Consider the following 22,400-nt stretch of genomic DNA (forward strand, 5'->3'; position numbering starts at 1 on the left):
AGTGAAAAGTATTGTTTCTTGCGCGGTGTACAGACAAAGCATACTGTTCATAGAGTACATAGGGGAGTAGGAAAGGAGAGAGTGCAGAATATAGTGTTACAGTTACAGAAAGGGTGAAGAGAAAGATCAGCTTAATATGAGGTAGGTTCATTCAAAAGGAGGGGGCTTTGGAGAGGGTACAGAAAAGATTTACCAGGATGTTGCCTGGTATGGAGGGTATTAGTTATGAGGAGAGGTTGGAGAAACTTGGTTTGTTCTCACTGGAAGTCTACAAGATTATGAGGGGCATAGAATCATAGAAACCCTACAGTGCAGAAAGAGGCCATTTGACCCATCGAGTCTGCACCGACCACAATCCCACCCAGGCCCTACCCCCACACCCCTACATATTTACCCGCTAATCCCTCTAACCTACGCATCTCAGGACACTAAGGGGCAATTTTAGCACGGACCAATCAACCTAACCCGCACATCTTTGGACTGTGGGAGGAAACCGGAGCACCCGGAGGAAACCCACACAGACACGAGGAGAATGTGCAAACTCCACACAGACAGTAACCCAAGCCAGGAATCGAACCCGGGCCCCTGGAGCTGTGAAGCAGTGGTGCTAACCACTGTGCTACCGTGCCGCATGGACAGAGTGGATAGTCAGAAACCTTTTCCCAGGATGGAAGAGTCACTTACTAGGGGACACAGGTTTAATGTGTGAGGGGCAAGGTTTAAAGGAGATGTATGAGGCAGGTTTTTTACACAGAGGGTGGTGGGTGCCTGGAACTTGTTGCCGGGGGAGGTAGTGGAAGCAGATATGATGGTTACTTTTAAGGGGCATCTTGACAAATACATGAATAGGATGGGAATAGAGGGATATGGTCCCCGGAAGGGTAGGGGGTTTTAGTTCAGTCGGGCAGCATGGTCGGTGCAGGCTTGAAAGGTCGAAGGGCCTGTTCCTGTGCTGTAATTTTCTTTGTTCTTTGTTTGTAAAAGTCTGGTGGCAGCAGGGAAGAAGCTGTTCTTGAGTCGGTTGGTTTGTGACCTCAGACTTTTGTCTCTTTTTCCCGATGGAAGAAGAGAGACAAGAGAATGTCCAGGATACGTGGGGTCCTTGATTATGCTGGCTGCTTTTCTGAGGCAATAGGAAATGTAGACAGTGTCAATGGATAAGAGGCTGATTTGCGTGATGGACTGGGCCACATTCGCACCCCTTGTAGCTTCTTGCGCTCTTGGTCAGAGCAGCAGCAATACCAAGCTGTGATACAACTGGATGGGATGCTTTCTGTGGTGTCCCTGTAAAAATTGGTGAGAGTCGTAGCTGACATGTTGACATGTCGAATTTCCTTCGCCTCCTGAGAAAGTCGAGGCGTTGGTGGGCTTTCTTAACTAAAGCAGCAGTATAGAGGGACAGGTTGTTGTGATCTGAACACCGAGAAACTTGAGCTCTCAACCATTTCCACTTCGTCACCGTTGATGTAGACAGGGCATGTCTTCCACTACATTGCCTGAAATTTTGTATATATTCCAGTGATAGTTGGAAGGAGTCCATGCTGACTCTCTGTACATCAATCCACTCAGTCCCATTTCCCCTCCATAACTCTGTTCCCTTTTTAATTCCTTTACACCTATCTGATTTATTTTTCAAATCATTGATCATTTCTGATTCCACCAAGCACAGAAGCAGTGAGGTCAGGTCGTGACCACTCGTGAATAAAATTGTTCCTCACATCTCCTTTCTATTGCTGATCAAATAATATGTTTAGTAATGTGGACATTGGCTAGCAGCCTGCATGAAGATTTTCAGGTCTCTTTGTACTGGACAGGAGCCTGAATCAGCACCTTCAGGAGAATTGGGAGGGTGTGTATGAGGTACAGCAGTATGACAATGGGGGGAGAGTGTGTGGGATGGAGATTTACAACTTTGGGGAATGAGAAAGCAAAGAATATTTCATGGAAACTAGAATGGTCTGTTTTGAATTTCAGTCCTATACTTACACTGATAACTTCTATAAACAGGATATTAGAAGGAGAGAATTTACAGACTGAAATCTCACACCAAACGTCACAACAAGATGTTACAAAGTCACTGGATTCATCAGGACCTGAATATAATTGCCGTTTGAGTGTATGAGAAGAAATGTTTGTTCTGTCTGTGGGAAAAGATTTCAAACATCAGTGTGACTGGACAAGAATGGAGACCCCACACACCTGAGTGAGAGTGTTCCAGTGAACTGACTGTGGAAAGAGTTTCAACCAGTAACACAGCCTGAAAAACATCACCCCATTCACAGCGAGGAGAAACTGTACATGTGTTCTGTACTTGGATGTGGAATCAACTCATTATCAAAAGGACACTGGCACCATGGAGAGACCATGGAAATGCGGGGACTGTGGGAAGGGATTCCAGTGCCCATCTGCACTGGACACACATCGACGAGTTCACACTGGGGAGAGGCCGTTCACCTGCTCCGTGTGTGGGAAGGGATTCAGTATATCAACCACCCTGCTGAGACACCAGCGAGTTCATTCTGGGGAGAGGCCGTTCACCTGCTCCGTGTGTGGGAAAGGATTCACTCAGTTATCCAGCCTGCTGACCCACCAGCGAGTTCACACCGGGGAGAGGCCTTTCGCCTGCTCAGACTGTGGGAAAGGATTCAGTGATCGTTCCACCCTGTGGAGGCACCGGCGAGTTCACTCTGGGGAGAGGCCGTTCACCTGCTGTGTGTGTGGGAAGGGATTCAGTCATTCATCCACCCTGCAGACACACCGTGTCACCCACACGAATGAGAGACTGTTTAAATGCTCAGACTGTGGGCGTAGCTTCAAAAGCTCTCAGACTCTGATGGGCCACCAGCGCATTCACACTGAGGACAGACCGTTCAGCTGCTCTTACTGCGTGAAGAGATTTAGAACATCATCCCAACTGCTAATACACCAGCGAGTTCACACTGGGGAGACACCCTTCACCTGCTCTGTGTGCAGGAAGGGTTTCAGTTATTCATCCACCCTGTTGGCACACCAGCGAGTTCATACTGGGGAGAGGCCATTCACTTGCTCTGACTGTGGGAAGGGATTCACTCAGATCTCCAATCTGCTCACACACCAGCGAGTTCACACTGGGGAGAGGCCGTTCAGCTGCTCTGAGTGTGGGAATAGATTTAAACGGTCGTCTCACCTGCTAAGACACCAGCGAATTCACAAGTGATGACAGGGGTTGGATTCTGCTGTTATTGCTGCTGTTAATCACATCCAGGACTGAACCATGTTCATTCTGACAGTTGCTGAAGTGAGAGGGTCGGAGGGTTTCTTTCTGCTGGCCTGACCAACCTCACGGCTTTGCTTCCAGTGGGTCGATGCTGTTTGAATTTGGGAGTGCACATTTTACTGAGATGATCCACAAACAGGAGGTAAATCGAAAATAAATATATTTGTCTCTGTTCCAGTGAGTCTACAGCACAGGGCCGGGCCAGTCGGCTCAATTGGTCTGTGTCAGTATTTATGCTCCACATGAGCCTCCACCCACCCCTCTTCATCTCCCCCCATCAGCATATCCTTCTATTCCTTTCTCCCTCATGTGTGTATCTAGCTTCCTCTTCAATGTATTCATGCTGTTCACCTCAACCACTCGCTGGTCGCGAGTTCCACATTCGCATCATCTTCCTCATCTCTGGAACCATTCTGGTAAATCTCCTCTCGACTCTCTCAAGGACCCTCACATCCTTCCTAAAGTGTGGTGACCAGAACTGGGCTCAGTATTCTGTTGTGGCCTCACCAGAGCTTTAGAAACTATCAGAATAACTTCCCTGCTTTTGTTCTCAATTCCCCGATTTCTGAAGCCCAAGATCCAAAATACTCCAAACAAGAATATCGGACCTTTTTGCTTCACATAAAAAGCATTTTAACAACATTCTTAAAATGGCTAAATAAGATTTTGTCCAATGAAGGAACGAGTTGTTGGCACAGAAAAAAGCCGCTATGAACTTGCTCTCTCCAAAAGAGAATCCAGAATGTTTGAGCCTGGGAAATGGGAGTTAAAAATGAAGCTGCAGCTACAACAGAGCAAGAAGAAGACATTTCAATGTGGAATTGACTGGAATATTCTCTCTGGATTTAAACAATGGAGGAACTACAAACATGGAAGAAAGTAAAGTTCAAAAGATGAACTCTGAACAGACTGTTTTCAGAATTGAAAATCCACAACTGAACAGCAATGAGGACTCTTCTCTTGTAGAAGAAACTATAATTATTAAAAATTACTATAATTACTGAAAGAAGAAAACTTTCAGAAAACACTGAAACCAATAATATTTTCCATCTTCAGTGGACTGAATTCCTGGACATGGAACCCAGCAGTGTGCTGTTACCAAGCTGGACTTGTGAATGTGAAGTGGACAATGGAGGGATTATTATGTCTATTGCAGGTTATAAGATAGTTAAACATAGGAAAACATTGGACTTAGGAACAGGAGTAGGCCATTTGGCCCTTCGAGCCTGTTCCACCATTCGATTAGATCATGGCTGCTGTTAAGATATACAGTATGCTTTACATTGTAATATTCTAATTGGGATATTATAGTGATACATTTTCATTTCTTCCAGGGAATATGTTGTGAAGATCTAGTTTAATAATTCATGATTTTCAGAAGTAAATTAGTTTTGGATTTTTTTTTAAAAATGTAACAACTGGAAAACCTGGGTTGAGAATCTGACAAAAACACCCTGAGGGAATCCGCAGTCACAAGGTGTGGCCCATGTTGGTTTGAGAAGTCAAAGCGAGAAGGGTAAGAACAAGTGTAACACGGCAGCTGGGCTCTTTTAGCTGGAGACATTGGGTCTGACAGTTTTTCTCCTGTCTTTGTTCGAGAGGGGAATTCTTCACGCAGACCTCAGGAAAAAAGGTTTGGTTCTGAAACTAAAAGTTAATTAATTTAAACATCTTTTGGACATCCCAACTGGTCTGTTACCATGAGGATAAGTGATTCAGGGTGGTCTTGGTTGGAATTCGGGGTGTTTTTCACAGAAAGCAGGGAGTCTGCAGTTAGCTTGGGAGCTGTGGGAGCGGGAGCTGTGAACCAGCTGTGGGAGTGGGAGCTGTGAACCAGCTGTGGGACCGGGAGCTGTGAACCAGCTGTGGGAGCGGGAGCTGTGAACCAGCTGTGGGAGCGGGAGCTGTGAACCAGCTGTGGGACCGGGAGCTGTGAACCAGCTGTCGGAGTGGGAGCTGTGAACCAGCTGTGGGAGCGGGAGCTGTGAACCAGCTGTGGGAGCGGGAGCTGTGAACCAGCTGTGAGACCGGGAGCTGTGAACCAGCTGTGGGACCGGGAGCTGTGAACCAGCTGTGGGACCGGGAGCTGTGAACCAGCTGTGGGACCGGGAGCTGTGAACCAGCTGTGGGACCGGGAGCTGTGAACCAGCTGTGGGACCGGGAGCTGTGAACCAGCTGTGGGACCGGGAGCTGTGAACCAGCTGTGGGACCGGGAGCTGTGAACCAGCTGTGGGAGCGGGAGCTGTGAACCAGCTGTGAGACCAGAAGCCGAGGAGGTCATTAGGAACCATGGGTGTTCCCAATGTTTAAATCCCTCAGCAAGAAGGCAGTGAAGTCCATGCTTGGATTGAGGAGTCCATGTTTTGAGTCAATTTTGAAATCTCAAAGGAAAGTTGGAGAGTTGTTTAGCCGAAAGCTAATAGAAGGATCCTCATGAAATCTTGGAGTCTGGAGAATCGCTGGATTACTGAGGAGAATTAAAGTGAATGCTGGGAGCTTTGACATACCTTTGGGATTTGTCCCAGGAACAGAAGTGAATGCACATTCAAGATATTAAGTATAAGGGCATTCTTGTCGAGGAGTAAGGGTTTAAAAAGTACAAAAACTGAAAAATGCTGCAAAATCTCAGCAGGTCTGGCAGCATCTGTAGAGAGTGAAAACAGAGTTCATGTTTTGAGTCAGAACTGAGTTTACAGAATAAATCTTTACAAAATATAATTCATCGAGCTGGTTTTTAATATTCTGTTTATATTCAGTGAAGTTTGATTTTGTTTAAAAACCTGGAATCTTGTGATGGGTGTTTGGATTTCTCACTGAACGTTAATGTTCTCGACCCGAATTATAACAACACACACAATATTTCAAAACTATTTGAAAAATAAAAACATGGTCTTTATTTTGTACAAAGTATTACATTATAAGACACCCCTCATCGAGGATCTACAATAATTTCTTAGCTTGAGCACCAGTGAAACAATCAGATAAATGAATAAAAATTGTACTCATTGTCGTCCCTTCTGAATCAGGAGGGTTATCCCCAGCACAGAGGGTCATTTGGAATTTTTCCCGCAGACCAATTAACAGGGATTATACTCTCCAACCATCTGAAGTGAATTCTTTACATGAATTGTCCAGGCCGGTGCAGCTATCAACTTGCGGTTTGGCTGATCAGCTAAGATTTTCTGCAGCATTTCATCGATCACCGAGTGATTCCTTTCACAGAGTCCATCACTGAAAGGACTTTCAGCTGCCGTGTTCCTGACCAGAATGTTCATGTTTTCACACACGTCTCCAAACTCATCATTCAGAAACTGAGCTGGTGCCACAGCTCCAGCCCCAAGGGCCAAAGGAAGGTTTACTATTGGGATGTGATGGCATCCTCCAATAATTTTTATATTGTACGCTTTGTCTCTTGTATGAGTCTCGTGTATTCTTCATCAACTGCTCCTGCATCTTGAAGCAGGATTTTTAATCTTTGGCAAGTAGTGTGAACAAATTATCTGTGTAGTTTTAATATAATTTGCATCTTTCCCTTCTGATTTTTATCAAAGATGTCATTATTCCTTCTCAAACATTCAGATTGGAAATGTCAGGTATTTTTAAACATTCTCTGTTACCACGTTATAATCCTGACCGTCTTATGGTGAAGGAGGAAACTGGTTCCAATCTTTACTTGGTATAGATTTATTCACAGAGTGAAACATTACAGGTATATAACTCCTAATACCATTCCATGCTCTGTCAGTAAGTGTCTATATGTGCTCATGTAAACATCTAATCAATGTCCACTGCTTGTATATATTTAACCCCAAATTATACAATTAACACCCGCAGGCAGAGTATTTAAAAGGTCTCTAATCGGTGTGACTGCCATAATGTCTCAGCAGGTTGGATGACTCAGTGAATCCTTTCCTACACTCAGAGCAGGTGAACAGCCTCTCTCCTCCGTGTGAACTTGCTTGTGTTTCCGCAGGCTGGAAGGATCAGCAAATCCCTTCCCACATTCAGAGCAGGTGAAAGGCTTCTCCCCGGTGTGAACTCGACGGTGTGTCCGCAGACTGGACGACTCAGTGAATCCTTTCCCACACACACAGCAGATGAATGGCCTCTCCCCGGTGTGAACTCGCCGGTGTTTCCAGAGGCTGGAGGAATCAGTGAATCCCTTCCCACACTCAGTGCAACTGAACGGTCTCTCTCCAGAGTGAATTCGCTGGTGTGTCAGCAGACTAGTGGACCTAGTAAATCCCTTCCCACACACAGAGCAGGGGAATGGCCTCTCTCCAGTGTGAACTGCTTGATGTCGCAGCAAGGTTGATAACTGAGTGAATCCCTTCCCACACACGGAGCAGGTGAATGACCTCTCCCCAGTGTGAACTGCCTGGTGGTTCTGCAGGGTAGATGATGCACTGAATCCCTTCCCACACACGGTGCAGGTGAACGGCCTCTCCCCGGTGTGGACTCGCTGATGTATCAGCAGGTGAGATGACCGAGTGAATCCCCTCCCACAGTCAGAGCAGGTGTATGGCCTCTGCCCGGTGTGAACTCTCTGGTGCTTCTGCAGAGCAGAGGAATCACTGAATCCCTTCCCACACTCTGAGCAGCTGAACAGCTTCTCCCTGGCGTGTATTCGCTGGTGTCTCCGCAGGTTGGATGAAAGAGTGAATCCCTTCCCACACACTGAGCAAGCAAATGACCTCTCCCCAGTGTGAACTCGCTTGTGTCTCCGGAGGCTGGATGAATCCCCGAACCTCTTCCCACACTCAATGCAGGTGAAAGGCCTCTCCCCCGTGTGAATGCGTCCGTGTGTCAGAAGACGGGATGAATCAGTGAAACCCTTCCCACATTCAGAGCAGGTGAATGGCCTCTCCCCAGTGTGAATTTTCTGATGTGTCAGCAGGTTGGATAACTGAGAGAATCCCTTCCCACAATCAGGGCAGGTGAATGGCTTCTCCCCAGTGTGACTGCGTCGATGAATCTCCAGCTCACACGGTGCTTTGAATCTTTTTCCACAGTCCCCACATTTCCACTGTTTCTCCCTGATGCGGGAGGCCGCCTGTCCCTCCAGGTTTGACAATCAGATGAAGCCTCGTCCTCACTGAGAACAGATGTACAGTCCCTCTCAATGTAAATGGGGCAATGCTTTTCAGGCTGTGTAACCTGAACACACACTCAGGTTTGTACTTCTCAGTGCTTTTCCAGTCACACTAATGTTCAATCTTTTTCCACAGACAGAAACAAACCCAAACAATTCTCCTTCTCGAGTCAAAGGCCAATGATATTCACGTTGTGATTAATCGAGTGACTGTCAGATCTGAACGTAATGTTTTGTTTTGATATTTCTGTTCTGTAAATCCTCCCCTTCTAATATCCTGTGAAAGAAGTTTACAAAAGTGAACACCATGCACATAGAAAAGAAATTCAGAATGGACAATTCTCGATTCAATGAAACTATTTTCTATTCTTTTATTCCTGAAAAGTTGTAAATTTCTGTCCCACACATTCTGCACCGAATCTTCACCCTCCCGATTCTGCTGAAGCTGCTGGTTCATGCTCCAGGACACACAGACCTGAGAATCTTCAGGCAAGCTGTTCACCGATATATCCCTTATATTCATATAGAACTGGACTATCATTTGTGTAAAAGTGCTATATTACTTTATTAGAGAGAGGTCGGGAATATGTGTAGAAGGTTATTTTGGACTTCAAGTAGTCATAAACTGGAATTCACCCCACATGCGGATGGTGAAAGCAGAGAGAACCCATGATTTCAAATGATGTTGGTCATTCAAAAGAAATAAATGTAGGACAGTGATACAGAGGGGGAATGGGACCCACTGGATTGTTCTATGGAGAGTTGACATGGACTCGAGTTGCCAAATGGACTCTTTTTGTGCTGCAATGTCTCACTGACTGGAAATATATAACATAACTATATTACTATATTCCAAGAATAGAAATAAAAAATAAATACTTTACTGCAGCACCAAAAATAATACATCTAACATGTACAATAACAAAACTAGAAACACCTCTGTTATGATCTCCATAGAGACTGATAATCTTCAAATAAACAATTCCCAGACAATCCCAATGGAATAAACCAAAGAATAAGGTTTCATTAATTTCATACTTTTACTGCAATAACCAAACTAAAATCAACATAAATGAAGCATGCATTCACAGACAATGGTACTTGAACAGACAGGATAAATTTGACTTTAAATAGTTCAGACAATAACAACAGGTTCCACAAAATCACAAAGATTTACAAATATTTACAAGCATCACAAACCAGCCTCCCATCCATTGACTCACGGTAGCACAGTGGTTAGCACTGCTGCTTCACAGCTCCAGGGACCTAGGTTCGATTCCCAGCTTGGGTCACTGTCTGTGTGGAGTTTGCACATTCTCCTCGTGTCTGCGTGGGTTTCCTCCGGGTGCTCCGGTTTCCTCCCACAGTCTAAAGATGTGCGGGTTAGATTGATTGGCCATGCTAAAATTGCCCCTTAGTGTCCTGGGATGCGTAGATTAGAGGGATTAGTGGGTAAAATATGTAGGGATATGGGGGTAGGGCCTGGGTGGGATTGTGGTCGGTGCAGACTCGATGGGCCGAATGGCCTCTTTCTGTGCTGTCGGGTTTCTATGACTCTGATTACACTTCTCGCTGCCTTGGCAAAGCAGCCAGCATAATTAAGAACCCCACGCACCCCGGACATTCTCTCCTCCACCTTCTTCCATAGGGAAAAAGATACAAAAGTCTGAGGTCACGTACCAACCGACACAAGAACAGCTTTGTCCCTGCTGCTGTCAGACTTTTGAATGGACCTACCTTGCATGAAGTTGATCTTTCTCTACCCTAGCTATAACTGTAACACTACATTCTGCACTCTCTTGTTTCCTTCTCTATGAACGGTATGCTTTGTCTGGATAACGTGCAAAAAACAATACTTTTCACTGTATGTTAATACATGTGACAATAATAAATCAAATAAAATCAAATCAAACATTTCCCCCCTCCACATATTTGGCTCTAATTCTAGTTACATAGTCCCACAACTCCCTAAATTTCCCAGGTATAGGTTCAGCTCCTTTCCCTTTACAGGAGGTTCGACTGGACTCTTTCCCTACAGCCCATTTCCACAGGCAGCCCCAGGAGTCACAGCCTCTGGATCTCTCACTGGTAGATTCTCCCAATCAGCCTTTTTGTTCTCCTTTTTCCAGCTGCTCAGACTCCCTCCCCATCTCCCACTCACAGCTTCACTGTTCATTGAACTCTTCCCTTCCCTCCTGAACACCTCTCACACCCTGCCTGTTCTTTATCTGCAACACAAACAAACTGTTTTACTCACAGATGTGGGACACAGGAAGAAGGTTCAGTCTGTGTGAAGCTCAACCTCCTATGTCACAAAGCCCACCCACTGATTGGCTGGAGTACAAGAGTCCTTCCGGTCTGCCAGGGCTCCCGATTGGCCAGACCTCGGAGGAGGGGCATCAATGGATCTCTAGCCGGGGGGAGGGGGTGGAGAGACGACAGCTTCCGAGCCTGCGCACAGGACGTCACCGTGGAGCAGATTGATTCCTATTGGCTGCTTCAGGCAGGGCTCCATTGTGACGTCACAACGCGGAAGTTGGCCAACAAGCTTCAGAGTGAAACTTCCTCCTCTGGGCCAACATCTGGGAGGAAATCAATGTTTCCCCCTTTCCATTTCTTTTCTCATTCTGGGGGAAATTGGGGACTTGCAGCAACTGAAGGGAAAGGAAGTGAATCCAGGGAGGCTGCAGACTCTGGAAAGGTTACAGACGGACACCAGAATTAGGAGCAGGACTAGGCCCAGGTATCTTTTTCTTTCTCTCTCAAAGACATTGACAACCTTTAACTCCCTAAGTTTGACAGATTTATTTATCTGGATAATAGGATAGCTCTTACCCAATGTTCACAATTAAAGGGGGAGTTTCCCAGGAGAGGGCTAATATTTAAATGAACAGTAAATTAGTATGGGACAGAGATATGTTTAACGTAGTTATATGTTATATACTATGTTATTTATGATTCCCTATTTCTTGTCTTGGAATATATAGCACTTTGTCAATGTTACCTATTTGATTCAATTTATTATTGTCCCTTGTCCAAAAATGTGCGGATAAAAGCAAATTACTGCAGATGCTGGAATCTGAAACCAAAAGAGAAAATGCTGGAAAATCTCAGCAGGTCTGGCAGCATCTGTAAGGAGAGAAAAGAGCTGACGGTTCGAGTCCAGATGACCCTTTGTCAAAGCTAAAAGGCATAGAAAGTGGGAGATATTTATGCTGCAGGGTGAGGGACTGAAAGATGAGTCATAGCCACAGAAACCAGGGGAAAAGGCTGCTAATGGCAGTCCATAGAGAGAATAAAGGGTGTGAATGGCCTAATGGCAGAGAAGCTGAAAAGTATTGTTTTTTGCGTACTATACAGGCAAAGCATACTGTACATAGAAAAGGAAAGGAGAGGCAGAGTATGTAGTGTTACAGTCATATATATTTTCAGTGATGCAAACATTACAGCATGGAAAGAATCCATTTGGCAACTCAAATCCATGGCAACTCTCTGTAGAGCAATTCAGTCAGTTCCATTCTCCCTCTATATCCTCATTCTCCTGAGTTTCATGTCACAAATAGGCAGTCTTGATGATGATATGTGGCTGGAAGCTCATCTTGGGGTGAAATATTTCATCCCAAGACAGTTGCTAGGAAGAGGGGTAGATTTGCTGGTGAGTGAGTGGAATTTGTAGTGGGAACTGAATTCAATGGGTTCAGTCTTCCCAGTATTTATATGGAAAAAATTTCTGTTCTTTTAGTACTGGATGTCAGACAAGCCAGAATGGTGTGTGAGTTAGAAGCGAACTTGGAGGTGATGGTGTTCACATCTACCTGCTACCTTGGTCCTTACAGGTGATGGAGATTGAGAGTTTGGGAGATTCTGTAAAAGTTCCCATCGAGTTGTAGATGTTTGAAATCCTTCTTCTTCACCACTGCCTCTCCTACTTCTCTCTGTCACCTCACACAGTGCCCAGATTCTTGTGTAGATCCAGACCAGGTGGCACATACCCTTTCCTGAAGGACATTAGTGAATCAGTTGGGTTTTTATGACAATTCAGCAGCTTTCATGATTCATTCAGCTCAATTTCACAACTTGCCTTTGTGTTTTTGTGGGTTCTCTCTCACTCCCTTTTTTCTGTTTTAAATCAGTTTGACAGGGTGTTAGAAGAGGAGGATTTGCAGTGGGGAAACAAAAACCAAACGTGATATCGGAACCTGATGGAGTCGGCCAAGTTATTGTAACCTGAATATCATTGTGTTTTGAATATAGAAGAAAACAGCACCATTCGCAGTGGAAACTGTACACGTGTTCTGTGTGTGGACAAGACTTCAACCAATCATCCAGCCTTTCGGAACATAATTGCAGTCACAACAAGGAGATGGCATGGAAATGTGAGGACTGTGGGAAGGGATTCAAGTACCCATCGCAGCTAGAAACTCATCGACGCAGTCACACTGGGGAGAGGCCATTCACCTGCTCCCGATGCGGGAGGGGATTCATTCAGTCATCCAGCTTGCGTATACACCAAAGGATTCACACTGAGGAGAGACCATTCAGCTGCTGTGTGTGCGGGAAGGGATTCAATCAGTCATTCAACCTAGCATCACACAAGCGAGTTCACACTGGGGAGAGGCCGTTCACTTGCTCCCAGTGTGGGAAGAAATTCAGTCAGTCAGCCAACCTAGCAAAACACCGGCGAATTCACACTGAGGCCAGACCATTCACCTGCTCTGTGTGTGGGAAGAAATTCAAGGAGTCATCCAACCTAGCAAAACACCAGCGAGTTCACACTGGGGAGAGGCCATTCGTCTGTTCCCAGTGTGGGAAGGGATTTACTCACTCAGCCAATCTGCTGAGACACCAGCGAGTTCACACTGGGGAGAAGCCATTCATCTGCTGTATGTGTGGGAAGGGATTCAGTCAGTCATCCACTCTGCTGACACATCAGCGAATTCATAAGTAATTATTGTGATTGGATTTTGCTGTTTTTCATATTCAGACTGAACCACATTCATTTGAGTCTATTTCTGCTGAATTGAAAAATAACCCCAGCTCTGTTACATAGAAACATGCATCGAAAATAGAATCAGGAACAGGCCATTCGGCCCTTCGAGCCTGCTCCACCATTCATTGTTATCATGGCTGATCATCAAAATCAATATCCTGATCCTGCCTCTTCTCCCCCACCCCTCCTCATCCATATCCCTTGATACCTTTAGCCCCAAGAGCCAAATCTACTTCCTTCCTGAAATCCTTCGAGGAGGAGTGGTCCGAAAGCTTATGGCTTTTGCTACCAAATAAACCTGTTGGACTTTAACCTGGTGTTGTGAGACTTCTTACTAGATGGAATTTAACACAGACAAACGTGAGGTGATGTAATTTGGAAGGTCTACTGCAGAAGGAAAGTATACAGTAAATGCTAGAGTCCTTAGAAATGTTGGCGTACAGAGGGATTTAAGTGTGCAGATCCACAGTACCCTGAACGTGGCAACTCAGGTGGACAAAGTGGTCAAGAGGGCGAATCGCATGCTGGCCTTAAATCGGTCGAGACGCTGAGTATAAGAATTGGGAAAACATGTTGCAGCTGTATAAGACTTTGGTTATGCTGACCCTAGCAACTTCCCTACTACCTACATTAGGCTCAGTAATCTATCGTTCCCCATTTTCTCGCTTCCTCCCTTTTTGAATCATGGGATATTCTTTTGTGAATTCAGAAGCAAAGTACGAATTTAGTTCCTCAGCCACTTCTTTATTCCCCATTATGAATTCTCCTGTTTCTGACTGTAAAGGGCCTACATTCGTTTTGTCAGCCTTTTTCTCTTTACGTACCTGTAGAACCTTTTACACTCAGTTTTTATGTTCCCCACTAGCTTACTTTCATATTCTAATTTCTCCTTCTGAATCAATTCCTTGGTCCTCCTTTGCTGTATTTTAAACTGCTCCCAATCCTCAGGTCTTTTGCTTTTTCTTGCCAATTTTTATGCTTCTTCTTGGAATCTAATGCTCTCTCTAATTTCCCTTGTCAGCAATGGTTTGGCTACAGTTCCTTTTCCACTCTTGTGCCAAATAGGAGTAAACAGCTTTGAGTTCACCTACTTGTTCCTTAAATGCCTACCGTGGGTGGCACGGTGGCATAGTGGTTCGCAACGCTGCCGGGTTCGATTCCTGGCTTGGGTCACTGTCTCTGTGGAGTTTGCATGTTCTCCCTGTGGCCGCGTGGGTTTCCTCCGGGTGCTCCGGTTTCTCCCACTTTCTGAAAGACGTGTTGTTAGGTGCATTGACCCAAACAGGCGCCGGACTGTGGCGACTAGGGGAATTTCACAGTAACTTCATTGCAGTGTTAATGTAAGCCTTACTTGTGACTAATAAACTTTAACCTTGTCTGTTCACTGTCCTTCCTTTCAGTCATGTTTCCCAGTCCATCATAGCCAATTCATGTCTCAATCCATTATAGTTCCCTTTACTGAAACTCAGGACTCTGGTGTCAGAATCAACGACATCATTATCCACCTGACAAAGAATTCTGTCATATTATGGTCACTCATCCCCAAGGGTTCTCTAACAACTAGATTGTCAATCCTTTCTCATTGCACAATACCCAGTTCAAGATGGCATGCTCCCTTAGTCCCTCAAAGTTATTGGTCCAGAAAACCACTCCAAACATTCCTCCTCTATTGTAATGTGATTAATTTGATCACCCAATCTATATGCAGATTAAAGTCACCCTGTAATCACAGATATTCCTTTAACACATGCATCTCTGATTTCCTGTCTAATGCTTTTCCCAACATTACCATTAATTTGGTGGTCTGTATACCACACCCACAAATGTTTTTTGCCCCTTGGTGTGGCTTAACTTGACCCATACATATTCCACATATCATCTTTAATCAACAATGCAACTCCACCACGTTTTTGTTTATGTCTGTCCTTCCTAAACACTGAATAGCCCTCAATGTTTAGTTCCCATCCTTGGTCACCTTGGAGCTATGTCTCTGTAGTCCCAACTGTATCATACCCCTTTACATCTAACTGTGCAACAAATTCATCCATTTTATTTTGAATGCTCCAAGCGTTCATGTACAAAACCTTCAGGCTAGTCCTTTTAACATTTGTTGTCCAGTTCCTACCATTTTTTACTGTGTCCGTATCTGATTCTGGCTCTCAATTCTCTGCCTATCACTTTTCTTATTCTTCTTGCTGTCTTTTTCTCTTGTTCTTGATACCCTCTGCTCTGAATCCTTACATAGGTTTCCATCTCCCTGCCATTTTAGTTTAAACCTTCTCAATGACTCAACAAGTACACCCCCAACCCCCCAAGCACATCAGTCCTGGCCCTGTCCAGTTTGTACTGGTCCCACCTTCCCCAGAACCAGTCGCAATGTCCCAGGAATCTGAAACCCTGCCTCTCACATCATCTTTTCAGCCAGGTATTCACCCAATATATCCTGCTGTTTCGACTCTGAATAGCACATGGCATTGGTAGTAATCCTGAGATAATGTTAATGTAGTCGGTCTTAGAGGATTTGTGGCCAGGAAACTCTCACAAAACATCAGATCAGGATTGGACGGAGCCACAGAATTTATCATAACCTGAAAAGTAGAAAGTTTTGAACATGGAAGAAATCAGCATCATTGATAACCAGTCACATTTGGCAGAAACCATGGAAATGTGGAGAGTATAAAGAGATATTCAATTAACCATCAGAGCTGGAAACGCACACTGGGGAAATGCCCTTTACCTGCTCTGAGTACGGCAAGGGATCATTCAGTCTTCTCAGCTTGTTAGACACCAGTGGGTTTAAACTGGGGAGATGCCATTTATCTGCTTCAAGTGTGGGAAGCGTGATGATAGTATTGCAGTGGGTGTATGTTTTTCTGCTGAGGGGGAATGTTTAAAAATCCAGCTTTATTCTGCAGGTATCTGGTGTGTCTGTGTCTCTCAAGGGTTGTGAAAGCTGGGAATCAGTTACTTTGATAGAGCAAACGGGCTTTTGTTTAAACAAGACATTCCTCTGGGATTTCTAGATTTGATTGACAGGTCATGTGATAGTGGGTCTTTGCAGGAAGAAGCTTTTGCAGTTCTAATCGTTTGAAGATAGAGGGTTTCTACAAGCTGCTCTGAGACTTGTTGTCTTTCTGAAAGCTTTAAGACTATCTACACTCAACTATATTTATGGTTACTAACTATATTTAAAGTGGCACTTACAACTATAAGAGTAATGTAGCTTATTTGGAACTGAAATAGTGATAAGTTAGAAATTAAGATTGTTTCTTTGCATTTTTAAATGTTGTTCAACTGTTAATGATTAAGCTGATTCATTTGTTAGAATTATATTTAAACTGTGATATTAAATAAAGTTAGCTTTACTATGAAAGATCCCTAATTTGTCAGTGGAATTTCTCCTCGTCAGAAGCATCCTATCCTCACATTTATGCCAAAATAAAAAAATTGCTGGGGTCTCATAAGAACATAAGAAATAGGAGCAGGAGTAGGCCATCTAGCCCCTCGAGCCTGCCCCGCCATTCAATAAGATCATGGCTGATCTGACGTGGATCAGTACCACTTACCCGCCTGATCCCCATAACCCTTAATTCCCTTACCGATCAGGAATCCATCCATCCGCGCTTTAAACATATTCAGCGAGGTAGCCTCCACCACCTCAGTGGGCAGAGAATTCCAGAGATTCACCACCCTCTGGGAGAAGAAGTTCCTCCTCAACTCTGTCTTAAACCGACCCCCCTTTATTTTGAGGCTGTGTCCTCCAGTTTTAACTTCCTTACTAAGTGGAAAGAATCTCTCCGCCTCCACCCTATCCAGCCCCCGCATTATCTTATAAGTCTCCATAAGATCCCCCCTCATCCTTCTAAACTCCAACGAGTACAAACCCAATCTCCTCAGCCTCTCCTCATAATCCAAACCCCTCATCTCCGGTATCAACCTGGTGAACCTTCTCTGCACTCCCTCCAATGCCAATATATCCTTCCTCATATAAGGGGACCAATACTGCACACAGTATTCCAGCTGCGGCCTCACCAATGCCCTGTACAGGTGCATCAAGACATCCCTGCTTTTATATTCTATCCCCCTCGCGATATAGGCCAACATCCCATTTGCCTTCTTGATCACCTGTTGTACCTGCAGACTGGGCTTTTGCGTCTCATGCACAAGGACCCCCAGGTCCCTTTGCACGGTAGCATGTTTTAATTTGTTTCCATTGAGATAGTAATCCCATTTGTTATTATTTCCTCCAAAGTGTATAACCTCGCATTTATCAACGTTATACTCCATTTGCCATATCCTCGCCCACTCACTCAGCCTGTCCAAATCTCTCTGCAGATCTTCTCCGTCCTCCACACGATTCACTTTTCCACTTATCTTTGTGTCGTCTGCAAACTTCGTTACCCTACACTCCGTCCCCTCCTCCAGATCATCTATATAAATGGTAAATAGTTGCGGCCCGAGTACCGATCCCTGCGGCACGCCACTAGTTACCTTCCTCCAACCGGAAAAACACCCATTTATTCCGACTCTTTGCTTCCTGTCGGATAGCCAGTCCCCAATCCACTTTAACACACTACCCCCAACTCCGTGTGCCCTAATCTTCTTCAGCAGCCTTTTATGGGGCACCTTATCAAACGCCTTTTGGAAATTATCAAACGCCTTTTGGAAATGCTGTGTTAAGGCTTTGGCAATGAGATCTAGCTCCAAAGAATGACTCCATGCCCATACAGTGCATACAACAAATCACTATCAGTCCCAAAAGGTTTTGTCATTTTGAATACAAGGTATGTAGATGAGGAAAGGGCCAACTGCAGATCTCAATCTCAAAATTGAGATTTCAGAGAATCCCTACAGTGCAGAAGGAGGCCATTCAGCCCAAAAGCACTGCACCGACTTGCCAACAGAGCATCCCACCCAGGCCCTATCCCATAACCCCATGTATTTATCTTGCTAATCTCTCTAACCTACACATCTTAGGACACTAAGGGACAATTTAGCATGGCCAACCTAACCTGTACATCAAGGTAAAGGCAAAACACTGGATGCTGGAAACAGAAAATGCTGGAAAATCTCAGCAGGTCTGACAGCATCCGTGGAGAGAGAATAGAGGCAACATTGAGTCTGGATGACCAGTTCTGACAAAGGGTTATCCAGGCTTGAAACATTGGCTCTATTCTCTCTCCATAGATGCTGTCAGACCTGCTGAGACCCTCCTGCATTTTCTGTTTTTTGTAACCTGTACATCTTTGGACTGTGGAAGGCAACAAGAGCAACTGGTAGAAACCCACGCAGGCAAGGGGGGAACATGCAAACTCCACACTGTCACCCAAGGCCAGAATTAAATCCAGATCTTCTGTGTTGTGAGGCAGCAATGCTAATGCATGATTTGTCACCATGTTGTTTAAGTGGACCAATGTTGTTTTGATGGCTGCCACTGTAAATGGCTGCCACTGTAAATTGAGCTCTATAGCATAGGTTCGCAAATGTATACTACATTCTGTAGAGATAAGAACTGCATATACAAGAGAAAAGTTTACCTTTTAAATTGTTTCCTGGTATGTGGGTGTCAATGATAACACCAGCATTTGCCGCTGTTCCTAATTGCCCTCGAGAATGTAGCGGTGCGCCACTTTCTTGAACCACTGCAATCCTAAATACACCCACAGTGCAGTTAGGGAGAGGGTTCAGGATTTTAACCTAGTGACAATAAAGGGACTATGATGTTGTTCAAGTCAGGATGATATATGGCTTGGTGAGGAAATCGCAGGTGGTGGTGCTCCCATGCATCTGCTGCTCTGCTTCTTCTAGCCAGTAGCGGCTGTGGGTTTGGGAGATGTTGGAAGGTGCACAGTGCTTCTATTGAGTTAATCAAATGGGGCCAAGCCTCAGGCATTTTTGTTGACGCACTCATCCAGACACGCGGGGAGGCATTGCATATTTTTGACCTGTGTTTGTAGATGGTGGTAGGCGGTGAGGTAGTCACCACTTGACCTGCTCTTCCAGCCACAGTATTCATATAGCTGATCCAGGTACATATCTGATCAATAGTGACCCTCAGGATCATCTTGATGGTAGGGGAGTCAGTGTTGATAAGTCATTATTAATGGACAGTTATTATGTATATTGGTACACTGGAAGGGGCCTTTAACTCTTAAGTTTACAGGGAATAAAAAAAGCTTTAAAATTTCCAGCAATTGTCGCAATAGTATCACATATTAATGATAGTCTCGCCTGGCTTCCGAATGTAATTTAGGGGCTCCGGGTCCAGGATCCTAACAGAAGGGATTCACTCACCCACCCTGTAAACACCCCCAGTTTCATACTGAGTAGAAGAGACCTTAAAAATGCCCAGACTGTGGGAGCTGCTATAAAAGTTTTATAGAATCTTTACATTGCAGAAGGGGGTCATTTGGCCCATTGAGTCTGACCACAATCCCGCCCAGGCCCTATTCCCCACACCCCACATATTTATCCTGCTAATTCCCCTGACACTCGGGCCAATTTAGCATGGCTAATCAAACAAACCTGCACGTCTTTGGACTGTGGGAGGAAATTGGAGCACCCGGAGGAAACCCATGCACACATGGGGAGAATGTGCAAACTCCACAGAGACAGACGCAATGGGCAGAATTAAACCCAGATCCCTGGCGCTATGTGGCAGCAGTGCTAACCATTGTGTCACCGTGCCACCCCAAAATTGTGGATTACTAATGTCTCATCAATGTTTTCACACTGATGAGAGACTGGGTTCAGGGGATCATTTCAACTCACTGTATACCAAGTTCACATTGGGGAGGGGCTGTTCACCTGCTTTGAGTTTGGGAAAATATTCACCGTTTTGAGGTGGGATTTGCAGTGTCTAGTTTTGGGGTCACTGTGGATAGTTTTCTCTGACTTACCGTTACCTGTTTAAAGATGAAGAAGGAGTTTTAAGAAGGACACAACAGTAACTCTCATCCTGTTCAACGTGAAACTAATCTCACTGTTAATTCCTCCTCAGTAACAATTTTAAACACAAAGTTTGCAGGCAGGATTGAAGTGGGGACTTTCTCCTGTAAAACTGCAGTGAGAAGGAGTGCCTGAGGGAAATGAGTGTGAATCCCCCAGCCCCGGACAGAGGGAACTGACCATCCATCTCCAGCTCTAATTCCAGTTTGAAAAGCAACCCTCTACCACCACCTTCTGTCTTCTACCAGCAAGCCAATTTTGTATTCAATTTTTGATTTGATTTATTATCACATGTATTAGTATACAGTGAAAAGTATTGTTTCTTGCACGCTGTACAAAGTATACCATTCATAGAGAAGGAAACGAGAGAGTGCAGAATGTAGTGTTAGTCATAGCGAGGGTGTAGAGAAAGATCAATTTAGTGCAAGGTAGGTCCATTTATAAGTCTGGCTAGTTCTCCATGGATCCCATGTGATCTAACCTTAACTGGCCAGTCTACCATAGATACCTTGTCGAAGGCCTTGCTGAAGTCCATGTAGACAACATCTACTGCACCATCCTTATCTATTTGTTTTTGGTCACCCTTTCAAAAAGCTCTGTTAAATCTTTAAGACACAATTTCCCATGCACAAAGCGATGCTGACAATCCGTAATCAGCCTTTGCCTTTCCAAATACATGTAGATCCTGTCTCTCAGACTACCGTCCAACAACTTACCCACCACTGACATTAGGATCACCAGTCTGTAGTTCCCTGGCTTTTCTCTGCTGCCTTTCTCAAATAACTGTAACATTTACCTCTCTCCAATCTTCTGGCACCTCACCCGTGGTTGTTGATGATACAAATATATACGCTAGGGGGCGCCACAATGTTTTCCCCAGCTTCCCACAATGTCCTGGGATGCGCTTGATCTGGTCCTTGAGATTTATCTACCTTTATGTGTTTTAAAACTTCCAGCACCTTGTCTTCTGTAATGTGGGCGCCATTGAAGACATCACTATTTACATCCCTGAATTCCCAAGTTTTCATGTCTTTCTCCAGGTAAATACTGATGAGAAATATTCCATTAGGATCTCACCCATCTCCTGTGGCTTCACACATAAATGACCTTGTTGATCTTTAAGGGGTCTATTCTCTCCCTAGTTACTCTTTTGCCCTGAATATACTTGTAGAATCTCTTTGGATTTTCTTTGACCTTATCTGCCAAAGCTATCTCATGTTCCCCTTTTTGCCCTCCTGATTTCCATTTTAAGTGGACTTCTGCACTCCCGATACTCCTCAAGGGATTCACTTGGCCCCAGTTGCCTGAACCTGACATATGCTTCCTTCTTTTTATTGACCAGAATCTCAGTATCTCTCGTCATCGAGTGTTTCCTTCTCCTGGCGGCTTTGTCCTTTACAGTAACAGGAAGGTGCTGGCCCTGAACTCTCGCTATCTCGCTTCTGAAAGCATCCCACATTCCAGACGTTCCTTGACCTGTGAACAGCCTTCCCCAATCAACTTGTGAAAGTTCCTGTACAATACCATCAAAATTGGCCAAGCCCCAATTTAGAACTTTAACTTGTGGACCAGACCCATCCTTTTCCATAACTATGTTAAAACTAATCAAATTATGATCATTGATCCCAAAGTGCTCCCCAGTAACACTTCAGTCACATGCTGTTTCACATCCTGGTTACTTGTTCGTATGTATATTTCCTCAACTTCATGTCACAACAAGGACATCAATTTGTCTCTTATCTTGGGGAAATCAACAATAAATAAACTTTGAAACTTTAAACTTTTACCCAACACACACTGTCAAAATGCTGTTAGACTTAACACGATAAGAAAATATTAAACTCCAGTGCAGTCACAGGAATTATTAACATCCTGAAAAGAATGAGCCCTGTCAGAATGAAAATAGTCCAGTCCCGGATGTGATTAACAGGAGCAATAATAGCAGAATCCAACCCTGCAGTCACTCGTGAACTCGCTGGTGTCTCAGTAGGTGATAGGACTGAGTAAATCCCTTCCCACACTGGGAGCAGATGAATGGCCTCTCTCCAGTGTGAATTCGCTGGTGTCTCAGCAGTTGGAATGACTGAATGAATCCTATCCCACACTCAGAGCAG

General features: G+C 44.6%; 2 protein-coding genes across 2 annotated transcripts in view; both read left to right on the forward strand.

The window, feature by feature from the left end:
• The window catches only part of LOC144485369 (uncharacterized), a 98,897-nt gene that overhangs the window by 40,280 nt on the left and 36,217 nt on the right, over window positions 1-22,400 (forward strand). The window contains 6 exon segments of the mRNA XM_078203565.1: window positions 2,008-2,116; window positions 2,273-2,761; window positions 2,846-3,192; window positions 3,338-3,398; window positions 10,856-11,091; window positions 12,603-13,292. Coding sequence (XP_078059691.1) covers window positions 2,008-2,116; window positions 2,273-2,761; window positions 2,846-3,192; window positions 3,338-3,398; window positions 10,856-11,091; window positions 12,603-13,292 — 1,932 coding nt within the window.
• Window positions 1-22,400, forward strand: part of LOC144485358 (uncharacterized) — a 118,859-nt gene that overhangs the window by 20,280 nt on the left and 76,179 nt on the right. The window lies entirely within an intron of this gene.

This window comes from Mustelus asterias, unplaced genomic scaffold, assembly GCF_964213995.1.
Source record: "Mustelus asterias unplaced genomic scaffold, sMusAst1.hap1.1 HAP1_SCAFFOLD_192, whole genome shotgun sequence".
NCBI classification, from domain to species: domain Eukaryota; kingdom Metazoa; phylum Chordata; class Chondrichthyes; order Carcharhiniformes; family Triakidae; genus Mustelus; species Mustelus asterias.